Source organism: Hypanus sabinus, chromosome 2 (genome assembly GCF_030144855.1).
Source record: "Hypanus sabinus isolate sHypSab1 chromosome 2, sHypSab1.hap1, whole genome shotgun sequence".
In the NCBI taxonomy this organism is placed as follows: domain Eukaryota; kingdom Metazoa; phylum Chordata; class Chondrichthyes; order Myliobatiformes; family Dasyatidae; genus Hypanus; species Hypanus sabinus.
The window spans coordinates 6,489,932-6,517,088 of record NC_082707.1 but is presented as its reverse complement, the minus strand read 5'-3'; the positions used below and the strand labels follow the sequence as shown (position 1 = coordinate 6,517,088).

Here is a 27,157-nt window from a genome sequence, read left to right as displayed (position 1 = left end):
ACTGCATGGAACACGCTGTGTCACGAACAAAATATTGAAATTAACTCACGAATCCCCAACATTCAGTAATAGTGTACATGCATATTAAAACAAAGATGTGATCGGTCCATCCTTGAATCGTTCACCCCTTATTCATTATTAATTACGTAATTGATGCAATCTATTTCAGATACTTCAAGGTGGTCTGAGTCATCATATTCCTTAGAGTCTGCCAGGTGTCCTCTGACCAACGCAGTTCGGACACTAAATTGCAGTACACTGCATTTATTGTTTTTACTTTTCCTTTCTGATAACAGCCGCAGTGCATATTTGCAAGAGTTTATAATTTAATCGATTATGGCCAACTTGGTCACCGATGATATGAATGTGCAAATGTTGTGTACAATATACTAATGTGAAATGTTGAATGACGGCGATTTCCGACTTGTATTTTACAGTGGATAACTGGCATTTACGGCTTGTCAATGGAGAGGGCCGATGTGATGGTCGAGTGGAGGTTTATCACAGCGGTGTCTGGGGCAGAGTTACTGATGATTTGTGGGATTTCAAAGACGCAGATGTAGTATGCAGACAGCTGAAGTGCGGCTCCGCAGTAAACGTTTACAACCACAGCAAGTATGGAATCGGGAAAGGGCCGGTGATAATAAATAACATCAGTTGCATTGGGAATGAGTCCCACCTCTGGAACTGCACTTTTACACAGGCGAACCATTTACCTATCGGTGATGATGTTGGTGTGTTTTGTTCTGGTAAGAACATTTCATTCCTTCATAAAGTATTCTTGTTGTACAGTTAGAGAATCATCGTATATCATGCCATACATCGACTTGAAATGTATCCCATTTGCTGTTGTCTTATGAAAAATACAATCAAGCTTATAAGACGGAATATTTTCCGCACAATAAAGAAGGTTAATATATTGACAAAGGAAGCTATTATCTCGTTATCACTATTACTGTTCAACTTTGCACAATGCAGTCGCGATGAAGTGTGTTGGTCCGAATGCTGGGCACTGTATACCTCCCGTTGGTTGTTTCCTGGCCTACTGAGTTCCTCCAGCGTTTTGTGATGTGTTATTCTGCATTTCCAACAACTCTAGAACATCTTGTATATAACACATTCTCGAATCACATTATCTAGTGACTTAATGAAACAATACATTATCGCCATTTGGGGGGAACTAAGGTGATCTAATTCAAGTTCACAATCACATTGTAAGCGTACGGGTATTCCCTGCTAAATAAAGAAAGGAGGCGTGTACTTCTGAGATGTCAGCTTGTTTCAAAAATAACACATATTGGAAGGAATCAAGAGTAATTGCAATACCAGGAAGTACAGGGAAATGTTGAATGGATGTGCACAATATGTACTCCATCACTAATATCCTCAATTCGGAATGCTTTGCACGTGGTTGCTCATAGACCTTGCTCCAGTCCCATTCGGGAGGCAGCTACGTAGTATCCTCTCCAAACTGTAAAATGATCAAAACCTCCAGTCGCCAACTCAGCACTCCACACAACAAAAGACCACAATTGTATGATTTCCTGCCAGGCCAGATTCACTTTATAAGCAGACACTCTTGGGCTTAGCTTCACTTCATGGAGAGACAATTATATCTATTGTGTAGTTTTATTTCTGTGCAGTTTATCTGATTGTATTTTTACTGCATCTGATATAGAGTAACAATTATTGCGTTCCCCTTTCAACTGTATATTGCAAATTAAATTATAGATATCTTGAACTTCAACCTGAACTTGAGCTTAAAGATTGCAATCAGCAATTGTCTTCCCTCTCCTTCCTTTTGCGAATTTACATTACGCAGAGTAATGAAGTTACAATTGACAATTTTCATTTCAGACAGCTTGTTTGCAAACGTTAAGCAGTTGTTTTCAAAAATCTAATGCATTTACTGATATTATTTCGTACTGCAGATAATATTCCGGTAAGGCTGGTGAATGGCAAAAGTCGTTGTGCTGGAAGGGTAGAAGTTTATTACAACGGAATCTGGGGGACCGTCTGCGATGATGATTGGGACTTAATAGATGCACATGTTGCCTGCAAAGAACTGAATTGTGGGTATGCTGTTAATGCCACGAAGTCCAGTTGGTATGGCCAAGGTTCTGGTCCTATTTGGATGGACAACCTCAAGTGTTCAGCGAATAATTCGGCCTTATGGAAATGTCTGGAGAGTCCATGGGGCGAGAACGATTGTATTCACAAAGAAGATGCTGGAGTAATCTGTTCCGGTGAGTGCTCCCTTAAGACATGCCGTTTTGTTTTCCTTGAATGTGATCAAGTCTGTCTTTGACATACCTGTGTCGTAGAGCTTATATCGTTAAAATTCATATCATGTCTTCTTAATGATTAATCACCAGCATCAGTAAGGTTACCGTTAAAAACAACAATGATTCGAACGGTAACTACAAATAAGCTGTAAAATAATTCAATCAAACAATGTCGTTGCAAAATACACAAATAATAACTGATAATAATTCTCTCTCTCTCTCTCTCTCCATCAGAATATACAATAGTTCGCGTGGTCGTAGTGGTAAAACTTTACCACTTTTTAGAACATTAAGGTCGATAACTGTTTGACAACCTTAGGTCAATGTTGAGGCTTGATAAGACGCATGCCGTAATGTGAGCAGTTTCGGGCCAATTATCTAAGAACATTTGCCCTGACATTGGAAAGCATGTAGAGTAGACTCAGGCAAAGTAACCCGGGAATGGAAGGGTTAAGAAATAACTGAGCGATCTGTTGCTTTTGTCGTCCCCGATACAATTCGACCTGCGGACAACGAAGTTTAGAATGGAGCATCCGGCCGGGTGACACACCATAAACCCATTATCGGCTCCTATTGTCGACTAACTCCCCTTTTCAGGGTTCGAGCGAGATTGAAAGCAGCGACTGCGATAACTGCGGGTTCCGCACCGTCTTTCTACGTTTGAGTGAGGCCTCTCTGCCTGTCGCTTAATTCGCTGGAGGAAGGTGCAGGAATCGTGGGCTTTAGGCAACGTTTGATCGACACATATTTGAGATTGTATTCTTTTTAGAGGACTTTGAAGTTCACGTTATATGTGCTAATATCTGCTGGTTACTGTTTTTTTTAAATACTAAAGTCTGTGTTTAGTTCTGGGCAAAATGACTCGCTGGCTTCCAGTCAATGCCCGACACAGAAATAAATTAAACTGATCTGAAGTGATCTAAACTTCTTTTCAGAGTGGTCATTTGAATCGGGAGCAAGTTACAGCTTGTGATTCAGCTGGGAGCTCAGAGAATTCGACCGTGTAGGTAGGATTTAAGCCTACCTGGTCAATACCTGTGGAGGAGGAGGAACTGCGCAGGCGCAAGTGACGTCAGCGTCAAGCGCGCACTTTAAAAGGCAGGATTTCTTTTCAGAGCGGGCAGTGGAGTCCGTGGAAGCAGAGTCCTGGGCTTTGGCTAAGTGGGCTTCGGCGTAAGGGGACTTCGGTAAGCCTGTGTGATTGCTCGCTGAGGGGTAGAAGGTAAGGTCGCTAGGTGCTTTTTAGACTTATTCTATTAATTCAGTTCAGGTATGGGGGAGACAGTCATAGCAGTGGTGTGCTCCGTATGCAGTATGTGCGAAGTCAGGGTCAACACAGTTGTCCCTGATGACCACAGCTGCAGCTCCTATCAGCCCGAGTTAGGGAGCTGGAGCTGGATGAACTACGGATCATTCGGGAGGCAGAGATAGATAGGAGTTATCAGGAGGTAGTCTCACCAAAAAACCATGAAGTAGGCAGATGGGTGACGGTCCAGAGAGGCAGGGGGAGCAGGCAGAGAGAGCAGAGCACCCCTGCGGCCATTCCCATTAACAATAGGTATACCGTACCGGATACTGTTGATGGGGATGACCTACCAGGAATGAGTTGTAGTGGTCCTGCCTCTGGCACAGAGGTTGAACCCTCAACTAGAAAGGGGAGGAGGGAAGAGAAGTGAGCGATAGTTTTAGGGGATTCTGTAGTCAGGGGGGCAGATAGGAGATTTTGTGGGGCAGATCGGGAGTCTCGGATGGTATGTTGCCTCCATGGTGCCAGGGTCCGGGACATCTCAGATCGGGTGCAGACTATTCTGTAGAACGAGGGCATGAACCCAGATGTAGTGGTCCATGTAGGGACCAACGATGTAGGTAAGGTGAGTGAGGGGGTCCTGCTTAGAGAGTTCAGGGAGTTAGGAGTAAAGCTGAAAGGCAGGACCTCCAGGGTGATGATCTCGGGATTGCTACCTGTGCCTCGTGCGAGTGAGGCGAAGAATAGAATGATTATGCACACTAATACGAGGCTGAGAGCATGGTGCAGGAAGGAAGGGTTCAGGTTTTTGGATAATTGGTCTTTGTTCCAGGGACATTGGGATCTGTTTCGAAGGGACGGTCTACATCTGAACCGGAGGGGTACTAACATCCTTGCAGGAGTGTTTGCCAATGCTGCTCGGGGGTGGGGGGGGGGTTAAACTAGATGTGCAGGGGGCAGAGATCCAGATCCAGAAGGTTGGTCAGAAGGAGCATGGGGTTAAATGTGTACAAGGTTTGGGTGATCTTGAGAAGGTCATCAAAATTCAGGGTGCAATTAGCCCGATGGAAGTTCAAGGAGCTGGGTTAGGTACAGTAGACAGTGTTTTAAGCAAAGAGAGGAGGAATGGGCTAGGAATTCTATACTTGAATGCGCGTAGTGTCAGAAATAAGACAGACGAGCTTGAAGCTCAGATGAAAATGGGGAACTACGATATTGTTGGGATAACGGAGACATGGCTGCAAGGGGATCAGGCCTGGGAATTGAGTGTACCAGGGTATACGTGCTATCGTAGAGAAAGAAATATGGGAAGAGGGGGTGGGGTGGCCCTGTTGGTGAGGAATGAGATTCAGTCCTTAGCAAGAGGTGACTTTGGAGCAGGGGAAGTAGAGTTTGTGTGGATTGAGCTGAGGAACAGTAAGGGTAAAAAGACCCTAATGGGTGTTGTGTACAGGCCCCCAAACAGTAGCGTGGATATTGGGTACACATTGATTAGGGAGTTAACATTGGCATGAGCTAAAGGTAATGCAGTCGTTATGGGAGATTTCAACATGCAGGTGAACTGGGAGAATCAGGTAGGTGCTGGACACCAGGACAGGGAGTATGTGGAGTGTCTGAGGGATGTATTTTTGGAACAGCTTGTGCTTGAGCCAACTTGGAACGAGGCTACTTTGGACTTGGTGATGTGTAATGAACAGGAATTGATAAGTGATCTTGAAGTAAAGGAGCCATTAGGATGTAGTGATCATAACATGATAAGTTTTTATCTACAATTTGAGAGGGATAAGGGCAGATCAGAGGTGTCAGTGTTGCAATCAAACAAAGGAGACTACGGAGCCATGAGGGAAGAGCTGGCCAAAGTTAAATGGGCGGATGCACTGGCAGGAAAGACAGTGGATCAGCAGTGGCAGATATTCTTGGGGATAATACAAAAGATGCAAAAGCAGTTCCTTCCAATGAGAAGGAAGGATTCAAAGGGGGGGGGGGAAGGGGCCACAGTGGTTGACAAAGGAAGTCAGAGATTGTACAGCTTTAAAGAAAAAAAAGTATGACAGGGCTAAGATGAGTGGGAATACAGATGATTGGGAAATTTTTAAGGAACAGCAGATCTTAACTAAAAAAGCAATACGGAGAGAAAAAATCAGGTATGAGCTCAGTCTAGCCAGGAATATAAAAGGGAATAGCAAAAGCCTTTTTAGCTATGTGAAGAGAAAGAAGATAGTTAAGAACAATGTTGGCCCCTTGAAGAATGAATTGGGAGAAATTGTTAAGGGAAACAGGGAAATGGCAACAGAATTTAACGCGTACTTTAGATCTGTCTTCACCAGGGAGGACACAAGCAATCTCCCAGATGTATGGATGGGTCAGGGTCATAAGATATCAGAGGAATTGAGACAGATTGACATTAGGAAAGAAACTGTGATGAGTAGACTGGTAGGACTGAAGGCTAATAAATCCCCGGATCAAGATGGTCTGCATCCGAGGGTTCTAAAAGATGTGGCTCAGGAAATTATGGATGCATTGGTAATCATTTTCCAATGTTCCTTAGATTCAGGATCAGTTCCTGAAGATTGGAGAGTGACTAATGTTATCCCACTTTTCAAGAAGGGAGGGAAGGAGAAAACGGAGAAATATCGCCCTGTTAGCCTAACGTCAGTCGTGGGGAAGATGCTTGAGTCCATTATTACGGACGAAATAGTGGCACATCTTAATGGCAGAAATAGAATTACGCTGAGCCAGCATGGATTTACCAAGGGCAAATCATGCTTGACTATTCTGTTGGAGTTCTTTGAGGGTGTAACAAGGATCCCACTAGTCACCTCCAGCCAGACCGAGTAACACCCATTCACTGCTACCCTTTGCTTTCCATCTGCCAACCAGTTTTCTATCCATGTTGAAACCCTGCCCCCAATGCCCTGAGCTCTGATTTTACTCACCAGTCTCCTATGTGGCACCTTATCGAATTCCTTCTGAAAATCTAGGTACACAACATCCACAGAATGAGTGTTACTCGGTCTGACTGGAGGTGAGTAGTGGGGTACCACAGGGCTCTGTATTGGGACCACAACTCTTTACGATTTATGTCAATGATTTAGATGAGGGCATTGAAAACTATATCAGCAAGTTTGCTGACGATACTAAACTGGGTGGCAGTGTGACATGCGAAGAGGACGTTGGGAGAATACAGGGAGACTTGGATAGGCTGGGTGAGTGGGCAGATACTTGGAAGATGTCATTCATTGTGAATAAATGTGAAGTTATCCACTTTGGAAGCAGGAACAAGAGGGCAGAGTATTGTCTGAACGGTGTCGAGTTAGGTAAGGGAGAAATGCAAAGAGACCTAGGAGTCCTAGTTCACCAGTCAATGAAGGTGAATGAGCAAGTGCAACAGGCAGTGAAGAGGGCAAATGGAATTTTGGCCGTTGTTACAAGGGGAATTGAGTACAAGACCAAGGATGTCCTTTTGCATTTGTACAGGGCCCTGGTGAGACCAGACCTGGAATATTGTGTACAGTTTTGGTCTCCAGGTTTAAGGAAGGACATTCTGGCAATTGAGGAAGTGCACCGTAGATTCACTAGGTTGATTCCTGGGATGGCAGGACTGTCTTACGCAGAGAGATTGGAGAGATTGGGCTTGTACACGCTGGAATTGAGGAGACTGAGAGAGGATCTGATTGAAACGTTTAAGATAATTAAATGATTTGATAGGATTCAGGCTGGAAATATGTTCCAGATGTTGGGAGAGTCCAGTACCAGAGGGCATGTATTGAGAATAAGAGGTCAGTTATTTAAAACAGATTTGAGGAAAAACTTCTTCTCCCAGAGAGTTGTGGAGGTGTGGAATGCACTGCCTCGGAAGACGGTGGAGGCCAATTCTCTGGATGCTTTCAAGAAGGAGCTAGATAGATATCTGATGGATAGGGGAATCAAGGGATATGGGGACAAGGCAGGGACTGGGTATTGATAGTGAATGATCAGCCATGATCTCAGAATGGCGGTGCAGACTCGAGGGGACGAATGGTCTACTTTTGCACCTATTGTCTATTGTCTAAACCGGAAATTTTTTTGGTCTCCGCATTTTAATGTTTAATGCTCTGTGTTTTATTTATTTGTTGTGGTTTTTCACCGTTCACGCAATTTATTTCAGTTTGCGCATTGGGTATTTGAAGTTTTCTCTGAACGAAGCCCATGGAGTTAAACAAAATATTTTGGTTAGTTTCTGCGGGAATACAGATGTCAGAGTTCTATAATACTTCCATCGTTTATAATAAATGCGTTTTAGTACTGCCAATCCTTGATCGAATTTAGAAGAATGAAGGGTCTCTTTCGATTTACTCAACATCTTTCGAATGTTGAAAGGTGTACTCTGTAAATTTGGAAGGATGCCTCCATTAGTAGCGGAATGTTCGACTAAATAGCAATACTGAGAATAGATGAGCATCCGGTAAGATCAGATTTGAGGAGGGATTCCTTTAGCCAGAGGATGGCAATCTGTGGAATTCATTGCCGAAATGGCTGTGGAGGCAAAGTCGTTGACTATATTTTAAGCAGAGGTTGATAGTTACTGCATTTCTCAAGGGGTCAATGCGAACGGAGAAAAGAAAGGAGAACGAGGTTGAGAGAGATGCACTGGCAGAGCAGACCCGGACCAAGTGGTTTGATTCCACTGAGTCTTATGGTCTGATGGTTATCGAGCCGGAAGTGTGAAATAGAGGTAGCAGATCTGTACCGATTAAATTCTGAAATTGTGTCTAATCTGAACTACGTGCGCTCAGCATAAGAATGAAACCAGTGGTCTGTAAGGTCGAAGGGCAACAACACTCTCCAAGCTGACACTATATTGTTTTATATAAAAAAAAACTTTGTGTTACAAGTCTTAGTGTATACAAATGATCTATCAAAGTCAGTTCTTTCCTTATTTCTGATGGAATGTTGCAGTAACCACTTTGGCTCAATTATTACTCTGGGACGTGATGAGTTGTAAAGCATGGGAAGCTTCATGTTCCCTCTGGACGAATTCAATAGGTTATAGGGGACGGTACAAACATATGAGAATATATATTGAAGTAATCCGATCTTGGCACAAAGTACACTGTAGATTCTCTGGTCAAATCAACACGTACAAACAAGCTGGATGAACTCAGCTGGTCCAACAGCATCCGTTGAAATAAGCAGTGAACGTTTCATGCCGACGTCCTTCGTCAGGACTGAAGAAGGAGAGGGCAGAAGCCCCATAAAGGTGGAGGGAGGGTGGAAAACCAATCAGAGGAAAATCAAGTTGTGAGGGAGGGGATGCAAGGACGGTATAGGCAGGAGAGGTGAAGAAGGAATTTAAGGGAAAAGCACTATGGGAAGTAGAAGAAGGCAGAATCATGAAAGAGGTGATAGGCAGCTAGAAGAGGAGACAGAGTGAAAGTGGAATGGGGGAAAGGAGAGGGAGGGAATTACCGGAAGTTGGAGCATTGGATGTTCATACCAACGGGCTGGATTAGGGGTGTGTACAGTCAGGAGTCAGATCGACGATTCGGTGGAAGCAAAAGAGAAAGACGGAATGCAGTTTGCCGCCCAGGTGCAAAGGTCTGCGATGTTTTTTGAAGCATCCAGAATATCCTGAAAATGAGGAGTGAGCAGCCAGAAATCGTGGTACATATTGCTACCAACAACGGAACAACAGAAGTACAAAAAGAGAGGTGGACCTGTAAATAGAATATAGGGAAGTACGAAAGTAGCGTGATCTCAAATGTCGTAATGTCAACATTACTTCCTGTAGCTCGGGACAGTTAGGGTAGGAATAAAATGAGGCGGAAGATAAATGCGTGTCAAATGAATTGGAACAGGATGAAAGGATTCGGACTCCTGGATAACTGTGACCTCCTCTGCAAGATGAGGGACCTACACATTCTTCCATCGGAGTCGGAACAATAATCTTGAAGGGAGATATACTAGAGCATTTGTGAGTGTTTTAAACAAATATGGCAGGGAATGGGAGCCAAGATGATAGAGTTGAGGATAAGCCATCAGGTTTTCAAGTAGAGGATGAGTGCAAAAAAAAGAAATGCAAGGAAGGACAAGCCAGTGACTGGGTACAAATACAGACAGAGTGAACTGTTAAATTCAAAAGGGCGAAGAAGTCAGGAGTTAAGGTACTGTATGTAATTGTGCATTGCATTCAGAATCTGGTGACGAACTCGTGGCGCAATTGGTTGTGGGCCTCACTGAGTCATAGCTGAAAGACGGTCATGACTAGGAACTGAACATCAATAAATATACTACGTATCGACAGGACAGACCGGAAGGTATAGGCCGCGGTGTGCTTCTGTTCATAAGAGATGGAGTTAAATCTTTTGAATGATGTGACATAGGGTCAGAGAGGGTTGATTCTTTGTGGGTGGAGTTAAGAAATTGCAAGAGTGAAAAACCCATTATGGACTTCAAAATAGTTGCACGCTGTGTGGTTTAGGATTCAAACGCAACTAGGGTAACGACAGAATTGCAGTGGGAGATTTCAATATGCAAGCGGAATGGGAAATTCGGTCTGCATGGTGGATCGCAAGAGAGGGAATTCGTTGAATGCCAATGATATGGCTTTTTGCAGCAGCTTGTGCTGGAGCTTACTCGGGGAAAGGTTATCATAGATTGGGCGTTATCCTATAATATTATTAGGGAGCTTAACGTAAAAGAACTTTAGGAAGCAGTGATTGAATACATACTGTGATTTGACAGTGAGAAGCATAAGAGACGTGTATCATTTCACAATGAAATACATGGAATTTCAAAGACATGAGACCGGAGATTGCCGAGGTGGATTGGACTATGATACTGTCGGGAATGACGGCAGAGCAGAAATGGCTGACAATTCTAGAATAGTTCTCCAGATGCAGGATAGATGTATCGCACAGAAGAAGAAGTTTTCAGCTTTCACTAGTAGCAAACCTGGTTCACAAAGAATGTGACAGATTACATAAAAAACAAGCTAAGAGAGAATTTGAGGATTGGAAACTTTTAAAATTCAACGAAGACAACCAAAATGCTACAAGATGGGAAAAGATGAAACATGAGGGCAGATCTGCCAATAATATGAAACAGGATACCAAATATATTTATTCTTTTATATAAGGGGGGGGGGGTTGAGGGAGTTAGAATACGAAGTCATTGGCTCAACGCAGCTTTGGCGATAATGGTCGAGGCGAGGAAAATTGCTTGCGAAGTATACGAACAGGAAATATGTCTGTGAGGCAAGTGTTCTGTACGAGGTGTCAGATGTGGGATGCCCAGGACACTCCCAGCTGCATGTCCTGATGATTCAGCTCGATGTCATTCGTCTGGTCAAGGAAAGTAACGAGGTTATAGATTGAAGCTATAGGCAAGTAGTTATATTGGTTCCTCGGGAGGCAGATAAGTGTGTAACTGTCAGGAGAGGGAAAGGCACGAGTCAGATAATATAGAGTACTCCTGTGGATGCCCCCCTTAACAATAAGTACTCTTGTTTGAGAATTGTTCCAGGGTGGGAGAGAAGTGACCTACCATTGGGAAACTACTGTGGCCACGCGTCTGGCTTTGTAGTTCAGAAGTGTAGGGACAAGAAGGGGATTGCTGCAAGAATAGGGGACTCTATAGTTAGGGGGTCAGACAGGAGATTCTGCTTACGCACGCAAGATACAGGAATGGTAATTATCCTCCCAGGTGCCAGAGTCCGGGAAGTTTCTAATCGCGTCTACAATATCCTAAAGTGGGAAGGTGAACAGCCAGAGGTCGTGGTACATATTGGTCCCTACAGTATAGGTAGGAATGGGAGAAAGCCCTACAGACATTTTGGAAGAAAGTTGAGAAGCAGGATTTCAAAGGTAGAAAACTTGGGATTATTACCTATACCATGTGTTACGTAGCCCGTAACTGGGTGTCAGACCAGCAGAAATAGAAGTATCCGTTGGAGTCTGGTGGTACTATTTTCAAAGGTGTTTATTAGTAAAATACACAATACAGTATGAGAAATGCAAATATACATATAAAACAGGTTAGCAATAATAGACCTAAAAGTGTAGGAACAATAATTATCAACAATAAACACGCTCTATCGATGTCAAGGGGTAAATGAATTGTCTTAGAATGTAAAATTCAGTTCAGTTCATGCGTGCTGAGGCAGATTTGGTTGTTGTGTTGTAATCGTTGGAGAGAGTGAGAGCAAGAGATTAGGCAGCTGCAGCAGGCTAACCTTCTGCTGTTTTCTTAATCCGGCGTGTCGTTGTGGTCATTCAGCTATGCCCCCTCTGTTCTTCGGCAAGACCTTTCTTCTGTGGGGGACTCGTCATTCTGGCATGAGTGGACGCACACACAAGTCCCCACCGGCTCTGCCGTCTGTGAGCTTTATTGACCGATCTCTTGATTCGGTCTCCGAAGCCCCCACTTTCCTGTGGGTCCACCACAATCAGTCAGTGTCCACTGGTGTGTCTGAGAAGTGTCTCTCTAGATCTGTCTTTTATCCCTACTAACGGGGTCTCAGCCATCAATCACTTCTAAATGACAGTGTCCATCAAATCAGTCCACTCCTGCTGTCTCCTGAATGTTAACGAGCAAAGTAAAGTCCTTGTAGTGAAAGGAAAATAATCGAGGAAGTGTCAAAATACAATAAATCAACAGTCTCTCTCTCCCTCTTATCTGTAGCAGATGTTCGTCTCTCTGTGTTTTCATCTCTCTCTCTCTCATGAGCAGCATAGCAACAGTAATAGTTTGTGGTTCTTAAGGGGCGGGGGACGTTTAACTCTGTACCACATTTTCCATCAGGGCTGTTCCTCACTCATGCGACAGTGAGTGTAGTAATAGAGTGAGCTGGAGGTTAAATGCTTTGCGAAGGAATTGCAGCAGGCGGCAGGGATGTAGATTTCTTTATCATTGAGACCGCCTTTGTAGCAGCCATCACCTGCACAAAAATGACGGGATGCACTTAAATCCCAGGAAAATTAATATCGTGGCCTATAATTTTATTAAGAGTTTTGGGGAGATTTTAAAACAAAATCTAAACCATGTATGTCTATTTTAATCCAAGGAGTAGCATGAACAAAGCAGATGAGCTCGGAGCATATATCGGTACTTGGAGATGGCCTCTACAGAGACTTGTAGGGCCCAGGGGCAGAAATAGCTATTTAGAGGTTAGGCCTTTAGAATCCTAGAAATCTCACATCACAATATAGGCCCTTCGGCCCAATGAGTTGTGCAGAACATAACCCCACAATAGAATTTACTAGGCTAATCTATGGCCCTCTATTTTATGGAGCTCCATGTACCTATCCAAAATCCTTTTTAAAGACACTATTGTATCCACCTCTACCATCGTTGCTGGCAGCCTTTTCCACGCACTCACCACTGACTGAGTTAAAACAAAATACCTCTGACATTTCCTCTGTAGCTATTTTCCTGCATCTTAAACTTGTGTCCTCTTGTCGCAACCATTATAGCCCTGCAATAAAACCTCTGACTATCCATGCGATCAATGACTATCATCATCTTATATACCTCTATCACGTCACCTCTCATCCTCCTTCGCTCCAAGTAGAAAAGGCCGAGTTCACTCAACCTGTTCTCATAAGGCACACTACCCAATGCAGGTAACATCCTTGTAACTCTCCTCTGCACCATTTCTCTGGCTTTCACATGCTTCATGCAGTGAGGCGAGCAGAAATCAGCAGAGTACTCCAAGAGGGATCTGACCAGGGTCCTGTGTAACTGCAATGTTACCTCTCGGCTCCTAAATTCAATTCCACGATTGATGAAGGCCAATACACCACACGCTTTCTTAACCACAGAGTAAATATGCACAGCTATTTTCAGTGTCCTATGGATTCAGACCCCAAGATCCCCCTGATAGTCTATTGGCTATTGATCCTCCACACAGCCAAGAGTCTGACCATTAATACTATACTCTGCCATCAGATTTGAACTACCAAAATGAAGTTTTGCATTCTATTAATGCCCCACTGTAACTTCTGACACCCCTCTACATTATCCACAATACCTCTATTTATTTCTGTCATCAGCGAACGTACTAAGCCATCCCTCTACTACTTTATAAACGGTCATTTATAAAAATCACGAAGAGTAAGTGACAGAAAAAAGTTCCTGAGTCACTCCACTGGGGACCGACCGCCATGCAGAATATGACATGTCGACAACCACTCTATCCCTTCTATGTGCAAACCAGTCCTGTATCCACAAAGCAATGCCCCTTGAATCCCATGCCTCCTAACTTTCTGAATAAGCCTAGCATGCGATACCTCGTTAAATGCCTTACTAAAATGCATATACACGACATCTATTGCTCTTTCTTCATCAATGTGTAATCACATCCTTAAAATGGTCTCTAAGGATCTGCTTCATCAACTGACCAACCACTGAGGTAAGAAACTTTTCTGTAATTTGCTGGGCTTTCTCAACTCCCTTTTTTGAATAAAGGGCCAACATCGACAACTCTCCAATCCCCCGAACCTCTAGCGTCACTATTGATGATGCAAAGGTTATCGCCAGAGGGACAGAAATCTCTCCGTCGCCTCCCACATTAACCGGCGGTACATTTCGGCCGGTCCCGGGGACTTATCCAAGTTGATGCATTCCAAAAGCTTCCGCTCATTCTTTTTCTTAATAGCTACTCTCTAAAGCTTTTCACTCTGCTGCAAGTCATCACTACAATCACAAAGATCTTTCTTTGCAGAGTGAATATGGAAGCAATGTATTCATTAAGAACTTGTGCTAATTCCTCCGGATCCATGAACACTTTCTCACTGTCACGCTTGCTATGTCTTGTTCCTTCACGTCCTGTCCTCTTGCTCTTCACATACTTGTAGAGTTCCTTGGTGTTTTCCTTAATTCTGCCCGCCAAGGATTCTCCGGGCCTTTCTGGGTCTCCTAATTTCATTCTTTATCTCATTCCTAGTAGACTAATAATCTTCTAGATCTCTAAAATTTTCTAGCTCTATGAACCTTTTGTATGTTTTTTTCTTCTTGAATAGATTAATTACAGCCTTTGTAAACCATGATTCCTGTACCCTACCAAACTTCCATGTCTCATTCGAACGTACCTATACAGAACTCTACAAAATTATCCCCTAAATGTTTGTCACATTTCTTCCGTACTTTTCCCTGAAAACATCTGTTTCCAATTTATGCCTCTAATTTCTTGTCTGATAGCGTCTTAATTCCCCTTACTCCAATTAACCAGTTTTTGAACTTGTCTGTTCCTATCTCTGTCCAATGGTATTGTAAAGGAGTTAGATTTATGATCACGATCTTGAAAGTGCTCTCACTGTGTGATCTGACAACTGACCAGATTCATTACCTAATACCAAATCAAGTACAGCCACTCCTCTTGTAGGCTTATCTACATTCTCTATCAATAATCCTTCTTGAGCAGACATAACAAACTCCACACAATCTGAAACCTTTAGTCTGGGGAGATGCCAATCAATATTTGGGAAATTAAAATCTCCCATCACAGCAACAATGTCATTCCGGCATCTGTTTTCCTATCTTCTCCTCGATATCTCTGTTACTAAATGGCGGCCTAAAATAATGCCCAGTAAAGTTATTGACCCCGTTCTGTTCCCAACCTCCACCCAAGGAGACTCCGTTGATAATTCTACCAGGGCGGTCGTCTTTTCTGCAGCCATAACACTATCTCTGATCAACAATGCCACGCCTCCACCTCTTTTGCTTCCTTTTCTGTTCTTTCAGAAACTTCTAAAACCCGGCACTTGAAGAAACTATTCCTGTCCGTGAGCCATCCAAGTCTCTGTAATCGCCATCACATCATATCGCCAGGTATTGATCCACGATGGAAGCTCATCCGCTTTTTTCACAGCACACCTTGCGTTAAAATAGACCCTTTTCAAGCTTTCGGTCTGAACGCTTCCCTTCTGTTATCACCTGCCTATCCTTCCTCTCGCACTGTCCACAATATTTGTCAGCTACCCTCCTCTTTTCCAGTACCTTCACTTCCAGTCCCTCCACCCAACATTTCTAGTGGAAATTCTCTCCACTAGCGTTACCAAACCTCCCCGCCAGGATATTGGTCCACCTGCGAGTCAGGTGCAACCCGTCCTTTTTGTACAGGTCTCAACTGGCCCAAAAGAGGTCCCATTAATCCAGAAATCTGAATCACAGCCCCCAGCTCCAGTCCTTCAGCCACCTATTTCTCCGCCACATCATTCTATTCTTATTCTCATTATCGCGTGGAACAGGCATTAATTACTAGATTACTACCTTTGCAGTCCTGCTTCACAACTACCTTCCAAATTCCCGGTAATCACTTTTTCAGACACTCCTACCTTTCCCTACCTTTAGCTGGCTTTAGATGTTTCAGAAAGGACAGGGAGGAAGCAAAAGAAGTGTGGGTGTGGCTCTGCTGATCAGAGATATCGTCACGGATGCAGTAAACGAAGAAGGCATGGAGGGAATGTCTACTGAGTCTCTATGGGTGGAGTTTAGGAACAGGAAAGGGACACAAACTCTACTGAGTGTTTTTTATAGACCATACAATAGTAACAAGGACATCGAGATGCAGTTCAGGAGACTGATTCAGGAAAGATGCAATAATGACAGAGTTATAGATGTGGGAGATGGTAAACTCTCAAATATCCATTGGCATGTCCCTAGAACGAGGAGTCTAGATGAGGTGGATTATGTTATATATATTCAGAAACATAGATAGAAACATAGAAAATAGACGCAGGGGTAGGCCATTCGGCCCTTCGAGCCTGCACCGCCATTCAGTGTGATCATGGCCGACCATCCAACTCAGAATCCTGTACCTGCTTTCTCTCCATGTCCCACTATCCCTTTAGCCGCTAGGCACATTTCTAACTTCCTCTTAAATATAGCCCATGAACCGGCCTCAACTGTTTCCTGTGGCAGAGAATTCCACAGATTCACCACTCTCTGTGTGAAGAAGTTTTTCCTCATCTCGATCCTAAAAAGGCTTCCCCTTTATCTTTAAACTGTGAACTCTCGTTCTCGTGTTTCCCCACATCGTAACCAATCTTCCTGCATCTAGCCTGTCCAATCCCTTTAGAATTTTATACGTCTCAATAAGATCCACCCTCAATATTCTAAATTCCTGTGAGTAGAAGCCTGGTCGATCCTGTCTTTCTTCATATGAAAGTCCTGCCATCCCAGGAATCATCTGGTGAACCTTCTCTGTACTCTCACTATGGCAAGAATGTCTTTCCTCAGATTAGGGGATGAAAACTGCACACAATACTCCAGGTGCGGTCTCACCAAAGCCTTGTACAACTGCAGTGGAACCTCCCTGCTCCTGTACTTAAATCCTTTTGCTATGAATGACAACATACCATTAGCCTTTTTCACTGCCTGCTCTACCTGCATGCGCACCCTCAATGATTGGTGTACAATGATACCCAGGGCTCGTTGCACCTTCCCTTTTCCTAATCGGCCACCATTCAAGTAATAACATGTTTTCCTGTATCTGCAACCAAAGGGGATAACCTCACATTTATCCACATTAAACTGCATCTGCCATGGTTTTGCCCACTCACCTAACCTATTCAAGTCATCCTGAATCCTCTTAGCATCCTCCTCACAGCGAACACCGCCGCCCAGCTTCGTGTCATCCGCCAACTTGGAGATGCTGTATTTAATTCCCTCGTCTAAATCATGAATATATATTGTAAACAACTGGGGTCCGTGCACTGAGCCTTGCGGGACCACACTAGTCACTGCCTGCCATTCTGAAAAGGCCCATTTTACTCCCACTCTTTGCTTCCTGTCTGCCAACCAATTCTCTATCTACATCAATGCCATACCCCCAATACCGTGTGCTTTAAGTTTGCACTCTAATCTCCTTGTCAAAAGCCTTTTGAAAATCTAAATATAGCACATCCACTGGCTCTCTCCTATCCACTCTAATAGTTAAATCTCCAAAAAATTCTATAAGAATTGTCAGACATGATTTCATTTCACAAATCCATGCTGACTTTGTCCGATGACTTCAAATCTGTCGAAATGTGCTGTTATCATTTTTTGATAACCGACTCTAGCATTTTCCCCACCACTGATGTCAGACTAACCTGTGTATAATTCCCCAGTTTTTCTCTCCCTCTTTTTTTAAAAAGTGGGGTTACATTAGCCACCCTCCAATCCTCAGGAATTAATCAAGAATCTAAGGAGTTTTGAAAAATTATCGCTAATGCATCCACTATTTCTTGGGCTACTTCCTTAAGCACTCTGGGATGGAGACCATCCGGCCCTGGGAATTTATCTGCATTTAATCTCATCATTTTACCTAACAGCACTTCCCTACTAACATGCATTTTCCTCGCTTCCTCCATCTCACTAGACCATCGGTCCCTTACTATTTTCTGAAGATTATTTATGTTCTCCTTGGTGAAGACAGAACCAAAGTAGTTATTCAATTGGTCTGCAATGTCCTTGTTCCCTATGTTCAATTCACCTGCTTGTGACTGTAAGGTACCTACATTTGTCTTAACCAATCTTTTTCTTTTCACATATCTATTAAAAAAATTACCGTCAGTTTTTAAGTTCCCTGCCAGCTTTCTCTCATAATCTTTTTTTTTTCCCTTTCCTAATTAAGCCCTTTCTCCTCCTCTGCTGGACTCTGAATTTCTCCCAGTCCTCAGGTGTGCCGCTTTTTCTGACTTATTTATATGTGTCTTCTTTGGACTTGATACTATCCCTAATTTCCCTTGTCAGCCATGGGTGCACTACCGTCCCAGGTTTATTCTTTTGCCAAACTGGGATGAACAATTGTTGCAGTTCATCCATGCGATCTTTAAATGCTTGCTATTGCATATCCACCATCAACGGTTTAAGTAACATTTTCCAGTCTACCTTAGCTAATTCACGTCTCATACCTTCAAAGTTACCCTTCTTTAAGTTCAGAACCTTTGCTTCTGAATTAACTATGTCACTCTCCATCTTAATGTAGAATTCCACCATGTTATCGTCACTCTTACCCAAGGTGTCTCGCACGACAAGATTGCCAACTAACCCTTCCTCATTGCTCAATAACCAATCTAGAATGGCCTGCTCTCAAGTTGGTTCTTCGACATGTTGGTTCAGAAAACCATCCCGCATATATTCCAAGAAATCCTCTTCCTCGGCACCCTTACCAATGTGGTTCACCCAATCTATATGTAGATTGAAGTCACCCATTACAACTACTGGTCCTTCATTGCACACATTTCTAATTTCCTGTTTAATGTCATTCCCAAACTAACTACTGCTGTTAGGTGACCTGTACACAACTCCTACCAGCATTTTCTGCCCTAACGTTTCTCTGACACAATATGTAATTGGGTCTACAAGCGGAGAGGCTGTACTTGATGCGGTATTGGGAAACTAACTTGGTCAGGTGACAGGTCGCTCAGTGAGAGAGCATTTTGGAGATAGTGATCACAATTCTACCTTCTCTATCACAGCATTAAAGACGGAAGGAAACAGACACATTTTCAGAACGTTTAATTGGAGTAAAGGGAAATAGCAGGCTATCCGGCATGAACGTGGAAGAATAAATATGGAAAGGCTTCTCTCAGGGAAATGTACAGCAGAAATATGCCAGATGTTCCGGCATATTTGCGTGGTGTTCTGCTTAGATTCATTCCAATGAGACAGGGAAAGGGTGGTGCGGTTCAGGAACCATGGTGTAGAAATGCGGTTGAAAATCCAATCAAGAAGAAAAGAAAAACTTACAAAAGGTTAAAAGCACGAGGTCATGATAGAGATCTAGAAAACTCTAAGGCTAGCAGGAAGGCCATTAAGCATGTAATTAGAAGAGTTATAAGGGGCCATGATAAGGCTTTGACTTGCAGGATTAAGGGAAATCCCAACGCATTCTGCAAGTATGTGAGGAGCAAGAGGCCAAAACGTGAGAAAAGGAGGACCAATCAAGTGCAACAGTGAAAACGTGTGTATGGAACCGGACGAGACAACAGAGGTACTTGTTGAATTCTTTACTTCAGTATTTTCTACGGAAAAGGACCTTGGCGATTGTAGGGATGACATACAGCGGACTGAAAAGCTTGATAAATAGACCTTGAGAATGAAGATGCGCTTATGCTTTTGTAAAGCGTCAGTTTGAATACGCCAGCTGCACCGGACGAGATATAAGCCAGGCTACAGTGGGAGGCGAGAGAGAGATTGTTGAGCTTCTGGTAATGACTTGTGCATTATCAATGTGGATGGGCGAAGTTCCGAAGGATTAGAGGTTTGCAGATGTCGTTTTCACATTCAAGATATGGAGTAAGGATAGCCCAAGAAATTGTAGACCAGTGATTATTACCTCAGTGGTTGCTAGGTTGATGGAGAAGATCCTGAGAGCCAGGATTTATGAACATTTGGAGAGGAATCATATGAGTAGGAATAGTTTGCATGGCTTTGTCAAAAGAATGTCGTGCTTTACGAGCCTGATTGATTTTTTTTGAGGATGTGACTTAACACATTGATGAACGTAGAACAGTAAATATAGAGTGCATAGATTTCAGCAAGGCCTTTGATAAGGCATGCCATGCAAGGCTTATTGTGAAAGTAAGTAGGCATTGCATCCAAAGGAATCTTTATTTTTGTTGATTCAGAATTGTCTCGTCCACAGAAGGCAAGGAAGTTTGTAGACGGTTCATCTTTTCCATGGCGATTGCTGATCAGTGGTGAGCCTCAGGGATCTATTTTGGGATCTCTTCTCTTCGTGATTTTTACAAAATGACCTGGATGTGGATACGCAGGGATGGGTTAATATATTTGCTGATGGAACAAAGGTTGCGGGCTTTGTAGGTAGTGTTGAAGACAGTCGGTCGTTACAGGGGACATCTATAGGATGAAAAACTGGGCTGAAATGAGACTGAATGGAATTCATCCCGATAAGTGTGAGATTGTTCATTTTGGTAGGTCAAATATGGTGTAGGTGAATAGTATTAATCGTAAGACTCTTGGAGTCGAGGATCAGAGCTTGGGCTAAGTGTCCATATGACACTCATTGCTGCTGTGCAAGTTGATTGTGTGTTTAAGAAGGCATACCGTGTTTTGGCCTTCATAAACCATGGGATTGCGTTCAAGAACCGAGAGGTAATGTTACAGCTATATAGGACACTGGTCAGATCACACTAAGAGTACTATGCTCAGTTCTGGTGCCCTCATGTGAAAGCAATAGAAAGGGTGCAGAGGAGATTTACAATATTGTTGTCTGTATTAGGGAGCATGCCTTCCGGAAATAGGTTGACTGAAATTGGCCTTTTCTCTTCGGAGCGACGGAGGATGAGAGGTGAACTGATGGAGTTGTATAAGATGATGAGAGACATTGATGGTGTGGATAGTCAGAGGCTTTTTCCCAGGGCTAAAATGACTAACACGAAATGACACAGTTTTAAGTTACTTAGAAGCAAGTACAGAGCGGACGTCAGGGGTATGGTTTGTCCGCAGTGATTGGTGAATGAGTAGCATGGACTGCCGGCGACTGTGGTGAAGGCGGATGCAATAGGGTCTTTTAAGAGACTCCTGGATATGTACATTTACCTTAGAAATATAGAGGGCTATGAGTAACCCTAGGTAATTTATAGAGTAAGTTCATGTTTGGCAAAGCATTGTGGGCTGGAGGACCTGTATTGTGCTGTCTATGTTTCTACCTTCCTGCAAAGAGTAAACGGGACAGGGGTGTTGACAGTGGACCAATGGAAATTCTGTTGGTGAGGTTATACAGGTGGATACAATGATGACTGATGTACTTAATGGGTACTTTGCATTTGACTTCATTGTGAAAGAAACTGTCAGAGTCACAGAAAGTGAGTGTCAGAGAGTAGGAATGAGTGCCATTGCCATTACAAAGTAAAACGTGGCAGACAATCTGAGATGTCTTAATGTGGATAAGTCACCTGGACCCGATGGACTACATCCCAGAGACCGAGGAGAATTTATGGAAAAAGAAAACAGTTGCATTGGTCATGACCTTTCAAAATTCTCGTGATTTTGGCATAGTCCCGCAGGAATAGAAGATTGCAAATGTCACTCCACTCTTTAAGAAGGAAGGAAGGAAGGCAATATAAATAAACTTATCGGCCAGACATCCTAACCTCAGTTGTTAGGAAAGTTTTGATGTCCATTATTAAGATAAGGATTCAACGTACTTGAAGACAAGTACGACAAGATAAGATAAGTCAAAGTCAGCATGGTTTCGCTGAAGAGAAATCTTGGGTTACAAATTTGTTGGAGCTCCTCAAGAATGTAACAAAATGAGTGGACAAATGATAGGGGGATAATGTCATTAATTTGGATCTTCCGAAGGTACTTTATAAGGTTCCATACATGGGACTGCTGAACTTGATCAAATCCTGTGGAGTTACTGGAGAGACTCTGTATGGACAGTAAAGACGACAGGCAGGCGCCAACGAAAGCGAATGAATGGAGCCTTTTCTTGTTGTTTGCTAGTGACAAGTGATATTCTTCCTGGGTCTTTATTGGGATCGCTGCATTTCACATCGATTATCAATATTAAATGGTGGATTGATGGTTTTGTGTGAAATATTGAAGACAGTACGAGGATAGGGGAGGCATAGCTACTGTTGAGGAAGCGATGCGATTGCAACAGACATTTGGCATAATGGAATATTGGGTTAAAAGTTGCAGATAGACTATAGTGTTGCAAAATGTATCGTAATTTATTTTGGTAAAAGGCACAATAATGCGGACCATTATATAAACGGGGTGTAGGTTCAAATATCAGAGGTGCAGAGGAACATGCGAGTCCTCGTGTAAGACTTCAAGGAAGTACAATTTACAGATTGTGTCTGTGGTATAGAAGACAAATGAATTTTGGTATGTATGTCAACGGGAATAGAATATCCGTTTGTAAAAGCAGAGATATAATCCTCTCTCAGACACTAGTCAATTCGCAGTTTGAGTATTGTTAACATTTTTGGGTCCTATATCTTAGAAAGGATGCATTGGCTTTGGAGAGTGTCCAGAGGAATTTCATGAGGATGATTCCGGGAAAGTGTCATTTAACATATGAAAACCGTTTGGCAGCGTTGGTCCTCTGCTCGGTGAAACTTAGAAGACTACGTCTGAGTCTCATTGAAACATACCGAATTTCGAATGGGCTAGATTGATTGGATGTGGAAAGGATGTTTCCGCTGGTGGTTGTATTCAGACCTAGATAGCAATAGCGCAGAAATTGAGGGGCGACTCTTTAGAAAAGAGGAGAGCAGTTTATTTTTTGTTGTTTATTGTAGTCGGAGAAAAGTAAATCGGTGGTGTATTCTGCTACAGACTGCAGTGGTGTGCCTGTCAATGCTTTTACTTATTGTGGAAGTTGATACTTACTGATTGGTCAGGGAGTCAAATGATATGGCGAGAAGACATGTGTATGGTGTTTCGTGGGATTTGGAGTCAGACATGACGGAATTGTAGAGTTCACTGGATGGGCAGAATGGCCTAATTCTGCTACTATGTCTTAAGGTCTTATGGTCTTGTGTATATTTGCTATTGTGAGGGAGAGTAGTCCAAAGAAGCAACTCACTATTTCAAAACGTGATTTGCAGGAATTTCTTTTGCCAAAGAGGGTTGATTCTGTGTAATTATCTGATACGGATTTGCGTGTAGTCCAAGTCATTCGGTACAGTTAAAGCAGAGGTTGATAGTTTCTTTATTATTATGGGCGGCAAAGGCTCCGGGGAGAAGATCGGAAAATGTGACGGAGAGGGAAAATAAACTATGAAGAAGAGTTGAAAGATGTTCTAATGTTCGAATGGAATAATTATACACATCCTCCTTGACGCATACCCCGCATTTTTGTCATTTCGACGTCCCGCTCACTTACCAGTTCTGAAGAATGACGTTGGCCCGAAAAATCAAGTATTTATTCTTATCCATACATGCTACCTGACCTGCTGAGTTCTTCGGGCAGTTTGTCTGTGTTGAATTGGATTTCCAGCATCTACAGCATTTCTCCTGGTTTATAATTATGCTCGTATAGGTTATGGCTTAATGGGAATTCATCCATAACGCAGCAGTAACGCAAATTATCCAGTTAAGGTTCCATTGGAAAGGATATATTATAATTGACGAATTGTCGCTACATTGCCTGTGACCTTGAGAGACAGATATAAACCAACTGAGCAAATCCTTACAATTTAAGTTCACAGAAATAAACTAAATGCTTTGATGGTTTTAATCTTCTGAGCATACAACACGTTATAGTCTAAGACTGTTGTTTGCCCTTCGTATCTAGCAATGAAACCTGTGCTGAAGAGTATTACTTTAAAGGAAAGGGCATTGCGCTGTCATATTTCCAGTTTAGACATCGGAGGTCGGTGTGCAGTGATACCATTAATCGTCACAAACTGGGTCCTCTTTAGCTAGAGTGCGTGACCTCTTCTGTGCCTCGTGATAAAACGGTGGAGCAGACTCGATGGCCTAAATTGCCCAATTCTGCTCAACAATGTACTATATAGTGGTATCTTTAATGCCTTTCGCTCTGCACAGGGTGTTCCAAAAAACGCCTTCCTTCCCTTTGGATCTCACTGCATATCATATCCGCCCACGCTGTCTCGGCTGACTCTTCCTGCTAGCCCAGACATATCAGTATCATTCCAGGATCTGAGGCCCGCCGCCTACACAGTTTAGCCTACCGGCCGAAGCAGGACGCCAGTATTTTGGCGCTGTCACATACAAATAACTACTTGGAGTCATAGCTAAGGACTGAGTGTCCATACGTGAGAGCTGCCCCAGAATGCACACGGCTAAATCCTCCATCGGATGTGCTATCCTTCCCTGAACACAATATATGCCCACATTGCAAGTTAAAATCAAGAATCAGATTTATTCTTGCTTCTTTAGATCACAAGGAGATAAGGTTGGCAAATGGAAAGAGACCCTGCGAAGGCAGACTTGAGGTTTTCTTTAACGGAACATGGGGAACAGTTTGCTCTGATTCGTTTGGCATGGAGAATGCACAAGTCGTTTGCTCCCAGCTCAACTGCGGCACAGCTAAATTAGTAGAAAACAGCGCGGCATTCGAAGAGGGCACTGGACCAATCTGGTTGGATGACGTGAGATGTCGGTTGGGCGACTCACTATTATGGCAATGCCCATCTTCACCATGGGGCCAACACAACTGCCAACACAGGGAGGATGTTGGAGTCGTTTGTTCAGGTAGTTCTGGAATCATACTTATAAAACATTACACATCAGAAACACCTAGACATTTCTCACCTATTGCATGCCGAATCAAAAATCCGCCCAGCACAGCACCTCTGACTTGTACCCTCCATACACCTTCTGTCATTGTACCGTTCTTTTGAATGTTGAAATGGGACCTGATTTCAAGAGTTTGGCCAGCCACTCGTTCGATACTCAAAGTGCCCTTCTGGTGAAGAGTTTCTCCACTTACACCCCACCATCCTCCAACCTCCCTCCCCCCCCCCCCCCACAACATCCCATGTTCACCTTTAAGAGTTCACCTTTTACTTTTAAACCGTAACATTAATTATCTTTAACGGTAATTAACTGCATTCAGAATATTGCACTGAAATTCTGAATTGAATTTCCTTTACAGGATTATGGCCATCGACACCCCAGATTGAGATGGTGAAGGTGGCAAGGATAATAGACCCATCTCCAAAAGATTCCGGTAATTAATGGTAGTTTAATAATTAAAATAAATTTTATGAAAACATTTTCTTTTTACATGCAGCTTGTTTAAGACATTTGTTTTAGTTTTCTCGTCTGACAAGGTCGCCATCATTTCCTCTGTGGATTTTCTTCTGACACATCCCAACTGGTCGCGTCAGTATTACGGGGAATTCAAATGCATTGTATCCCATGTAAAGGCCGGATCTACTGCTTTAGCAAAAGCAATGTAACAATGCTGATGATAGCTTGGTAGTTAGAAGTACCAGATGCAAGGTATCTGGAGAGTATAGGCATGTCCAACTGCAGAAGGATAGAAATGCATGAGCCAGGCTTTACCGAAGTATGGATCCGCTGTTAAAAGTTGTGTCGTATTTATTCTGAATTCCAGAGAAATATATTCCACCGAACATGTTAATCGTAAACGTATTTTCACGAATGTAACCAGGAAGAGTTAGCGTCACTCAGCATTAAACACATGACTCAGCACAGTAGTTTAAGATGGAGAAGAGGGTAAATACAAGATCCAATGTAAGTTCAAGTTCTCAAAACTGATCTTGTGCATTTTTTCCTTCAGATCTGCGGCTCGTGGCCGGGTTCGATAATTGCTCAGGAAGAATCGAAGTTTTCTTCAGTGGGACTTGGGGGACGGTGTGCGACGATTCCTGGGACAGCAATGATGCTGCTGTTGTTTGTCGCCAATTAAACTGTGGGGATCCAGTCCTGGCTTTCGGAGCGATGTTGTTCCCCCATGGAAACGGCAATATTTGGATGGACGAGGTTAAGTGCAAAGGAAGTGAGAGGTTCCTGTGGGATTGCCAGTTTTCTTCAATGCGTCATCATGACTGTGGGGACAAAGAAACCGTCGGTGTGATATGTTCTGGTCTGTATTGTCATTATGCCTCTGATTTTTGTCAGTTATACATATTGCCGAAATTTGTCACTACCACTGTTCCGCAACGCTGCAAGGAACCTCATGGGTTCGAATGCGTACTGTAAAATTACCTTCCTAGCATTGGTTGAACATTCTTGTTTGAATATTCATTTCTCTTAAAGTATTTTTTATATATCATGTTTGCCATTTATTTTTCGTCCTGCCGGATTTCATCCTATCTATGCGATTGTTGGTCGATTTGAAATCTTATTACTGCTTCGAAATTCCGGGAACAAGCCTGTGTGATATTCTTATTTATCTATATAAATATATAAATAAATAGATTGATATAGATATAGTTATTTCCTGTTTACTTCCTTTTACAGATCACCAGCCGGATACAACTCCTTTTAGTTCTCTCAGAGGATTCATATACTCCATTCCTATCATTCTCTGTTCTCTTCTGTTCATCGTTTCACTTTACCTGATCAAAGTCGTACGAAAAAAAATCCAGAAAGGTTGGTAAATCTATTATCATAAGCTTTGATAACTGGTGACGTAATTTACCAAGCATAGCGCGAAATTCCTTGTTGGATTGTATGCTCAAAGAATTGGTCGTCCAATGTCACAGGCATAGATATAAATGGCTGTTTAGAATACTCATGTCTCGTGGTGGTAAGTGCATTATTCCAGAGTAGGGTGTGCTGGAAAATACAATCAGGTGTTTAAATGCAGCTTGGAGGGAACTGTCAGATGCAAAGTCTTTACGATGATACAGTGCTGCAGAGCCCAGTTGCTCCTCAGATGGACAGAGTAAACAGCTCAGGGAAGAACCACGAAGGTTATGGTAGAAAGGGACACGTTATGCGAATAGGATGATATTATTTATCGAACGAATGACATTATAAAATATTACAGACACTTCGGCAACGATGTTGAACCGACATTTTAACCTTCTCTAACTGCGATTCACCCCTTCCTTCCGACATATTTCTCATTTTTATATCATCTGTATGTTTATCTAAGACTTTCTTAAGTACCCCTAATGTATCTCCCTCTACACCCCGTACCAGGTCGTGAGACGCACTCACCACAACTTAAAATGTACCCTAT

The 27,157-nt window shown here is 42.9% G+C and overlaps 1 protein-coding gene across 1 annotated transcript; it reads left to right on the top strand.

Moving 5' to 3' along the window:
• The first annotated feature begins 406 nt into the window (after positions 1-406).
• Positions 407-26,169, top strand: LOC132390633 (deleted in malignant brain tumors 1 protein-like). Its single transcript, XM_059963231.1, has 5 exons — positions 407-749; positions 1,932-2,246; positions 24,379-24,693; positions 25,097-25,171; positions 25,748-26,169. Exons 1-5 carry the CDS (start codon positions 407-409, stop codon positions 26,167-26,169), a joined length of 1,470 nt encoding a protein of 489 aa, XP_059819214.1.
• The last annotated feature ends 988 nt before the right edge of the window (positions 26,170-27,157 follow it).